This window comes from Myotis davidii, unplaced genomic scaffold (genome assembly GCF_000327345.1).
Source record: "Myotis davidii unplaced genomic scaffold, ASM32734v1 scaffold21, whole genome shotgun sequence".
In the NCBI taxonomy this organism is placed as follows: Eukaryota; Metazoa; Chordata; class Mammalia; order Chiroptera; family Vespertilionidae; genus Myotis; species Myotis davidii.
Genome location: NW_006292573.1, coordinates 898,073 through 907,875, shown reverse-complemented (window position 1 = coordinate 907,875; position 9,803 = coordinate 898,073). Strand labels below are relative to the sequence as shown.

Below are 9,803 nucleotides of genomic sequence, written 5' to 3'. Positions count from 1 at the left end.
CAGGCGGGGACTGAACCTCCCAACTGCTCCTTTTTTACTTTTTTTTTTTTATTCTGGGCTAGCTTTAGCTTGAGGCTTGGCTCCAGCTCTTAGGCCCCCGCTGCTGAAAGTAGGTTTCTGGCCTTTGCATACAATGTTGCGATCCTGCTGGCTGAAGTCTGGAGGGATTTATTACAATGTTTCTTAAACTGCAGGCTCAGAGGCCTGCAGCCGCAGGCGGGGAACGTTGGACTCCTCCGTCACTGAAGCAAGCAAGCCTCATGTTAGTTTCAAGCTGCCTGGCTGCTGGCCGCCATCTTGGCTGTCAGTTAATTTGCATATCTCGCTGATTAGCCAATGGGAAGGGTAGTGGTCGTACGCCAATTACCTTGTTTCTCTTTAATTAGTGTGGATGAGAATCTACTCTGTGATAGCTACTAGATGATGTGCAAGGAAAGGACTGTGGGTTTCCAAGTGGTCTGAGTAGGAATAATGAAGGTGAGAGAATGAGAAGGTTAAATAGGAACATGCAGTAATAGCCTACAACCTGCAACAGACAGTTAAAATAATGTATGTTTGTCCCCCTTCCTGTCCATGTCCATATCCCAGTTACACCCCTGGGCAAGTCTGGAATTTAAGGAATATTTCTTAATTATGTGTTTTCATTTGAGATTGGAATGAGACTTTCGTGTATAGGCATTATGTTTATAAGCAAGCAGCTTTATTCAAGACATTTTATAAGGGAAGCATGTAGAGACTTTATTTTAGTTGAGGCAAAGAAATGGAGGCAACTATTTTTTTTTAAATATGTATTTTATTGGTTTTTTATAGAGAGGAAGGGAGAGGGATAGAGAGCCAGAAACATTGATGAGAGAGAAACATTGATCAGTTGCCTCCTGCAGTCCCCACTGGGGATGCGCCTGCAACCAAGATACATGCCCTTGACCGGAATTGAACCTGGGACCCTTTAGGCCACAGGCTGACGCTCTATCCACTGAGCCAAACCAGTTAGGGCGAGGCAACTATTTTTTAACATGTTGAGGATGCAGAGGCTTGATGGTAAAATAAAGGTTCCAGAGCATAAGGGAAAAGGTTGGGAGAATGGGCATCAGTAGGGTACATAAGAGTCACATGTGAGTTTTAGGATCAAAATTCCTCCACTTCCTGATAGTGAATATGTGGTGAGAGGTGGCCTCTAAAGGTCTCCTTACGGTTTGGAAATACCTGTTTTCTTAAAACATCTGAATTCTCTCTTGAGTATACTGTATTGTGAACCTTTAAGAATATCTTGATCCTGAAGAAGTATTTCCATTTGTGACCTTAAATTAGAATTCTCTATATCATTTTACTGAGAGAGCATCATGTTGGCAAGGTATCCTATCCAATAAAGAGGGGATATGCTAATTGACTCTCCTGCTGTCGCAAAGATGACGGCTCCCACAGCCAATAAGGAGGGAATGTGCCAATTGACTGTCCTGCTCTCAGAGATGGCAGCACCCACAGCCAATAAGGAGGGAATATGCTGATTGCATGCCATGCCCTCAAAGATGGTAGTGCCCACAGCCACAAGATGGCTGGCAGGGGAGGACAGTTGTGGGCGATCAGGCCAACAGGGGAGGGCAGTTGTGGGGAACCAAGCCTGCAGCAGAGGGCAGTTGGGGTGGCCGGGCTGGCCGGGGAGGGCAGTTGGGGGCGATTGGGTTGGCAGGGGAGCAGTTAGGCATCGATCAGGCCAGCAGGGGAACAGTTAGGGGGTGATCAAGCTGGCAGGCAGAAGTGGTTAGGGGAAATCAGGCAGGCAGGCAGGCAAGCGGTTGGAGCCAGCAGTCCCGGATTGTGAGGGATGTCCAGATGCTGGTTTAGGCCTGATCCTATGGCAGTCAGATATCCCCCGAGGGGTCCGAGATTGGAGAGGGTGCAGGCTGGGCTGTGGGACACACACACACACACACACACACACTGCATGAACTTCGTGCACCGGGCCTCTAGTTCTCTTATGACCTCGTAGTGTTTGAGGGATCAGCATTAACACTGTTTAATCTCTTCATCAGTGACCATTATATTGGTAATTTCAAGGATTTCAAGATGTTTTAGGTACTGCTCTATATTTTAGTAATGATTGATTCATCTAATAGTCTTTGTATACCACTGTTATATTTCAGTTAGTAGCAATGCTATTGTGTTTGTTTCCTAGAGCTGTCATAATAAATTACCATAACCTGGGTCACTTAAAATGGAAATGTCTCACCATTCTCGAGACCAGAAGTTCCAAATCAATCTGTCAGAATTGATTCCTTCTGGAAGCTCTGATGGAGAATCCATTCCTTGCTTCTTCTGAGCTTTTGATGGCTGCTGACAAGCTTTTTATTTCTTAGTTTGTGGCAGCATAACCTCAGTCTCTGCTTCATCTTCATATGGTCTTCCCCTCTGTGTGTCTGTGTCTTAAATCTCCCCCTCCAAAGACATCAGTTATTTGACTTAGGAACCCCTCTAAATCCAGAATAATCTCATCTTTAAATCCTTAACTTACTTCTACAAAGACCATATTTCCAAATAAGGTCACATTCATTCAGGTACCAGGAATTAAGACTTAAATATACCTTTTTAGGGGTCACTATTTAACCTATTATGATTATCTAATACTTTTTCATATGGTTAGGATAGAGTGATCCTAGCCATTTCTTTTTACAGATTGGTTTTTAGTATTGTGAAACTATTTTCCTTGGTGAATATTTCCTAATTACGTGTTTTCATTTGAAATTTGAATGAGACTTTCCTGTATAGCTATTATGTTCATAAACCCTTATTTTTTTTAGCAAACAGGAAGGAAAATAAACTTTTTTTTCTCATTCATATGTTAGGTTACAGATGTTTACTATATCAGAAATTATTGTAGGAGTGAATCTTTAGTGTCTTTAGGTTGTTTCTGGGTAGAACAATTTTTCAGGAAATTTCTTTAATATACTATCACCACAGCTATTTGCTATATGATTAAATTAATTTTCAGGCTCCTCAAAAGGAATATTTATTTATACCTCAGTTATAGTATAGTGCTCAATTTTTCTATGTTATGCCCCTATTCTTTTTTGTTTTTTTTCTAGAAATGCTGTGTTTGCAAGAAAAGTGGTGCTTCAATTGGATGTGTTGCACCTCGATGTAAACGAAGTTATCATTTCCCGTGTGGACTTCAGAGAGAATGTATTTTCCAGTTCACTGGCAATTTTGCGTGAGTTGTTAACTGTTGAACATGAAAGATGATGGTTAAAAAAAAGTCAGTAATGGATATGGATATTCCAATTATATAATTACTTTGTTAAATTTTTTTCAAAGCTGCACTGCATTTATACAGTGTGTGGATGTGTATGTATGTGTGTGTGTGTATATATATACATATACATATATATACATGTTGATTTGAGAGAGAGAGAGAGACAGAGAGAGTATAAAAGAGAGAGAGAGAGAGAAGAGAAAATGTATATGCAGTCATTTCTGTCTGCAAAGTCTTAAGAATAACCATATCTGAAATGGGCTTATTTACCTTTAGCTTTCAGCTCTAGAGTATAATATCGAACTGTTAATGTGTATTCATAGTCAGTGAAAATTTTTACCTTATATAATTCTAGATTTTTATATCACTCTTTAGATTTATCAGTAATAGTCCAGTTTTCTTTCATGGAGCCATATTTACTTCTAGTGTAAATTGAAGGTATATAAATTTGGAATCCAAAAGGTAAATATTATTCCCCTGGATGCTCCTGAAAGTACTGGTTCTTGAATCTAGCTATAAACATGGAATTTTTATAAATTTTGACATTAGGTATCATGAGTGTTTTATTTGTTTTAGTCCTTGTGTTCTTGACCAATTTAATGATTTTTTCCTATGTAAAAAAGCTGCAGTTTAGATAATACAAATGGAAATAAATTTAGTGGCTTAGGAATAAGTTACTATTTTCATTTTATCTGTTATATGATTAAATATTTAAATGTTAAGTTCCTTTAATTTTGTGCAGTTTTTAATGCAATGATGTGTGTATTCTGTCGCTAACAATCTTACATAGGATTCTCAACATAATATTAGTTGCTGAGATTCTGTGAGGGAAGGCTTACCACCAAAAGGTTCACATTTTGAAAGTTCAGTTAAACATGCTCATAGATTATGAAACTGACTTATAATGCCAAAGTTCCAGTCTGTTGTAGGTTAGTTATGAGAGAGAGAGAAATGAAGTTTCTTTTATAAATGTGAATTGTAATGCTATCCTAATTGTGCTTTGTAATTTATTAGATGTTGGTTTTAAATAATTTAGGTCATTTTGTTGGAACCATCGACCTGTTCAAATAATTACACCTAATAATTATAGAGAATCCTTACCATGCACCATTTGCTTGGAATTTATTGAGCCTATTCCAACTTATAGCATATTACGAAGTCCTTGTTGTAAGAATGCTTGGTTTCATAGAGACTGTTTACAGGTAAGATGTTTTGTAAGCTTTTTCTGATATAAAATTTGTTGCTTGCTGCTAAAATTTAAAATTGGAAAGAATTAACATGGGTGTTTTAGCCCATACTACTTGTAACTTTTTAAAACATCTCTATTAAAATATCTTCTTGACAAAAATGCCAACTCCATCTTTAATATCAAGGAAATCTGATTGTCCATATGGTACCATAGATCTGTTAATATGTAACATGTTATTCAGTAGCCTGCTGTATAAAATTGTTCATAAGCCATATTTTAATGGCTTAAAAAAATGCTTAATGTGCTCCATTTGCAGTATAACTTCTAATATAACTTGCAGTATAACTTTCTGCTATGTGGTAGGATTTTGTAAGAGGTGATGAGAGGCAAAGGACATTAGAATAGCAAAAATGGCCCAACCGGCATGGCTCAGTGGTGGAGCGTCTGCCTATGAACCAGGAGGTCGCAGTTCGATTCCAGGTTGGGGCTTGGTCCCTGGTGGGGGGCTTGTGGGAGGCAGCCAGTCAGTGATTCTCTGTCATCATTGGTATGTCTGTCTCTGAAATTAATAAAAAAATACATATATATTTTTTTAAAGTAGCAACAATGTTTTTATGAATTAACCTTTAGTAATGGCAATAAGATGTGAATAAAAGTAAACTATTGTTATCTAAAAAAATAAATAGAAACTTTATTGAAGCCTATTTTACATTAGGGTAAATTCACCCTAATGAATTGTACAATTAATATTTTAATACTTTAGATACGACTTTTTAATCCATATTTATCTAATGATTTTTATTTGTTTCACAATAAATAAAACATATTTATTGTCAAGTTATTTACATATTTAAGCTTAGAAAACCAAGATATGTAAAATGATTATGTAATTGTAAGCTAAGATATTTAAATGTTAGAGGCCTTTCCTATTGTATGTCAAACCTGATGACAAGTTTTCAAGTAAACAAAATAACATGAAATTTGACATTAAACAATTTAATATTATTTTACTCAGATGATGTTTACTCAGATGATCAGTTATTAGTAACATCAAAATGTAGTATTCATGTAGTAAAGTGCCAATTGATAGTTATAGTTCATAGAATGCCAAATAACAAAGGATTTACTTGCTTTTTAAACCTTGGGTTTTATTATTGTTTACTAAAATAAAAGGAGGTTACTACTGATTATAGATTATCCACAAATTTTTTTTTCCCTTTTAAGTTAAGAGATATTGCAAATCCTCTTATATATCAACTAGAGGCCTGGTGCATGAATTCGTGCATGGGTGGGGTCCCTTGGCCTGGCCGACGATTGGGGCTGATTGGGGCCTTCTCTCCCAGCCCCAATTGGGGTCCACTGGGGCTGGCCAGCCGGGAGGAGGGACCGCGGGATGTTGGCCGGCCACAGGTGGTTGACTGTGGGAGTGCACTGACCACCAGGGAGCAGACTCTCAATGCAGGAGCTGCCCCCAGCCTGCAGGCCCTGATTGCCCAATTGGGGACTGCCAGCCAACCTCTTGTTCCCTACCCGCAGCCGGTAGGCTCCAATCGCCTGATGAGGAACTGGGAACCGGGGTTGGGTGGTGGCAGACACAGGTGGTGCCAGTGCCCTAATCACTCTGCTGGTCGCCCCACACACAGAGGGCGGCGGGGGGTGGAGGGGGTGGCTGCTGGCAGCTGGGGCAGATCGGCCATGATCCCAGGCCAGGCCTGGGGACCCTCCCCTTGCACAGCTTTCGTGTGCCAGGCCTCTAGTGTGTTAATAATGAATCAGAGAGAGGTTCTCAAACTTGACCTAGTATTCACCAGGCTTTTTGTGAACACTCTGAAGATACCAAGTTTCTAATTCTGTCATTAAAATGTAGAAATAAGTCCTAGCTGGTTTGGCTCAGTGGATAGAGTGTCGGCCTGAGGACTAAGGGTCTGGGGTTTGATTCTGGTCAAGGTCATTTACCTCAATCCCTGTTCTGGAGGCAACCAAACGATATGTCTTTCCCCCATCCATGTGTCTTGCTCTCCCTTCTGCTCTCTCTGAAAATCAATGGAAAAATATCCTCAGGTGAGGATTAACAACAACCAAAAAAAGTAGAAATAATATTGCTAACAAAATTGTAGGTCTACTTTATGCAAATATAAAAATATAGCCACCTTGCCCTGGCTGGTGTTTAGTGGTTAGAGTGTCAGCAGCTGTGCACCAGAGGCTCTCAGGTTCGATTCTGGGTCAAGGGCATGTACCTGGGTTGCAGGTTTGATCCCCGGCCCTAGTTGAGGTTTGTGCTGGAGGCATCCAATCACTGTGTCTTTCTCACATTGATGTTGCTTTCTCACACGCCAACCCTCCCTTCCACTCTCTCTAAGAAAAAGAAAAAAGAAAAAAATCAATGGAAAAAGAAATACCCTCGGGTAAGGATTAAACAACAACAAAAATACAGCCACATGGATACCTGTCTATGATATAAGTATTAATAAGCAATTGTTACTTGACTGGAGTTCATTCATATTCTCTATAGGAGTTCCAGTGGCTTTTCCACCTTATTACTAGAATCTTAACTGAAATAATAAATGGAATCTGCCCTATCTAGATAGCTACAATAATACTTGAATAATTATTTTAAATATCTGAATTCATTAATATAAAAGAGTCAAAGGAAGAACAAACTTAATGCAATAGAATGCAAAATTTTGAAAAAAACCTATGCAAAAATTTCATTGTTTTTACCACTACAAATGCTATATTATAAATTGGGATTTTGTGAGGAGAGACTATAGGTTAATATAAAAGAAATTAATGGACCCCAGCCAGTGTTCCTAAGTGGTTAAGCATCGACTCATGCACCAAGAGGTTCTGGGTTCAATTCCCAGTCCCGGGTTGCAGGCTAGATCCCCAGTGGGGGCTATGCAGGAGGCAGCCAAGTAAATCAATGTTTCTGTCTTCTCCCTCTCACTTCCTCTCTGAAAAATAAAAACATCAATAAAAACATATTAAAATTAATGGAAACTTTTCACTCTGGCTATGTAGAGAATTGTCACTATTCTTGTTCATCTTGGATTTCTCCTTCATTGTTCTGGTCTCGGTATCTTCCATATGCCCTCTGGTGTTTTTTCCTCCATACTAGACACTTACTTTTTGTATCACATCCTATATTTAGTATGTATTACAATTGCTTGCAAACACTTTAGGTTTAGATTTCAGAAACTTGTTGCTTTCCTACCACGTGTGTGTGTGTGTGTGTGTGTGTGTTACTTGGTAGTAGTTTGAACCTGGGCTCCTATTTGTTAACTTCTTTCTTCACCATCCGAAAATCATTCCCGAACCCAAGTCTGCCAGGTCTGCCTAATAGATATTTTTGTGTATACTTTTTCATTGCTGTTCTCTCCCTCTATTTTAACTAGACTTTTGTAGGAGCTTACTGAGCTGGTCTTTCTCCTGCATGCCTTATTTCCTATAATTTCTTCACACTATCGGTTTTGATTTACCTGTTTAGCCTCCTTAGTTCACTATGGCCAGCCTGTCATCCTAAGTTCATTAATTAGTTTTCTAATCACATGTGCTTACTTGTTTTTATATATGCTTAATTTGATATGTGCTATTTTCTAGTTTTGTAATGTCTTTTGTCCCATTTTCCTGGCAGACTCCTGTGTCTTCTTCCAAAATTAGCTTTGACAGTTTTGTCAGGCTCTTATATAGACTGAGGTACTTCTTCCTCTCTCTTCCATGTATATACCTAAAAAAACTTGTACACTATATTAGAATTGTATACTGTATGCCTACTCATAAGTCATTTTATATTTCTGTTTTTGGTACATAGCATAGTGTTTGGTGCCTATATAGTAGGGATTAAATATTTGTTAATGAAGGAGTGCTATTAGTTTTGTAGTATTTTTTACTGGGTATTGGCTACTTTTTCTAGTAGAGTTACAGTTTTCTGTTTCCCTCTGAATACCCTCTGCCCGCTGCCTTTGTATTTGTAGTAACTGAAGAGTGAGAATAGGTTTTATACTTCTCCCCTCTTAGGAAGAAAACTAACAGAGTGAGTTAAAAATAGACCCAAGGATACTTTTTATGTAGCACTTATTTAAATATATTTCCTAGATGAAGTAACTCAAGATTTTTACTATTTTATTTATAGACATGGCCAACACAATATTTGGGAACAGAAATGATATTAGACACCAAAGGTTAAGAGGAATGTATGGGTGAATATATAGTAAAGCTAAGCACAGTCAATTCATTAGCTTAATTTTTTTGGCAATTGGGAAAAAGATCTCCAAATTTTAGCAGTGGGATAACTTAGTTTATCAAAGTTTGAGAACCATTAATGTACAAAATAAGATTTCATTATATATTGAGTGAAAAGTAGCACATGTTCTGTTAGTTATGAAGTTCATAACCTAATATATTGTTAAATTATTAAAGATTTTCTATTTTTACTACAGGTTCAAGCAATAAATGCAGGAGTGTTTTTCTTTAGGTGCACAGTATGCAATAATAGTGACATATTTCAGAAAGAGATGTTGAGAATGGGAATTCATATTCCTGAAAAGTGAGTACCACATTTGACAAAAGATATTTTATAAATAGGATTTAATAACAGTGAAAATAGTCATTTATGTCTGATTATGTAATGATGGAGAAGCAGCCACTTCAGATGGGGAAATGTAAAGCAGCCCCTGCCACCTCCTTTTTCTCCCCAGATTGCTAGTTCTTGAGAGCAGGGACTGTGACTTAAATTTTCATTAGTTGATTTATAGTCTCTGAATAAACACCTCAGTTGTATGTAATGTTAATTGATTTATACACAAGTATAGTAGGCTTTAAAATGGTATGTATAAATTAAGAGAATCAAGATGTGATTTAAAATGTCTAATAAGAATTTTATTAGTACTTAAAGATGAGGAATCCTGAAATAATGGTACTAAACTTGAAATAAATGGAAGTGAAATGTTAAAAATGTAAGTTAGAAAATTTCTGCTTAATTTTTCAGTTAGCATTTGAAAATTCACTGTGAGACTAAATGTAGGCTAAAATGACACTAAAGGATTTATATCTTGAAGAGAATGATTAATCTTAAAAAACAATTTTAGCCTCATTCCTGAATACTATTATGTGAAAAGTTTTTATTTTTAGGTTCATTACCAACCCTTTAATATGTAACATTTTAGGTCAAAGTATATTTTATGTCTTGCTTCATTTACAGAGATGCATCTTGGGAATTAGAAGAAAATGCTTATCAAGAGCTTCTGCAGCACTATGAGCATTGTGATGTACGAAGATGTCGTTGCAAGGAAGGGCGAGACTATAATGTGCCTAATAGGTATACCGGAAAGTTCACTTGTGCTTAATTTGTGGTTTTTTTTTTTTAAT

The 9,803-nt window shown here is 37.5% G+C and overlaps 1 protein-coding gene across 6 annotated transcripts in view; it reads left to right on the top strand.

Annotated features, from left to right (window-relative positions):
* G2E3 (G2/M-phase specific E3 ubiquitin protein ligase) overlaps positions 1 to 9,803 on the top strand; it is an 84,320-nt gene that overhangs the window by 37,353 nt on the left and 37,164 nt on the right. For all 6 annotated transcript variants that reach the window (XM_015565481.1, XM_015565480.1, XM_015565478.1 and 3 more), the window contains 4 exons: positions 3,081 to 3,205; positions 4,284 to 4,449; positions 8,876 to 8,982; positions 9,637 to 9,753. In XM_015565481.1, coding sequence (XP_015420967.1) covers positions 3,081 to 3,205; positions 4,284 to 4,449; positions 8,876 to 8,982; positions 9,637 to 9,753 — 515 coding nt within the window. The remainder of the gene's footprint in view (positions 1 to 3,080; positions 3,206 to 4,283; positions 4,450 to 8,875; positions 8,983 to 9,636; positions 9,754 to 9,803) is intronic.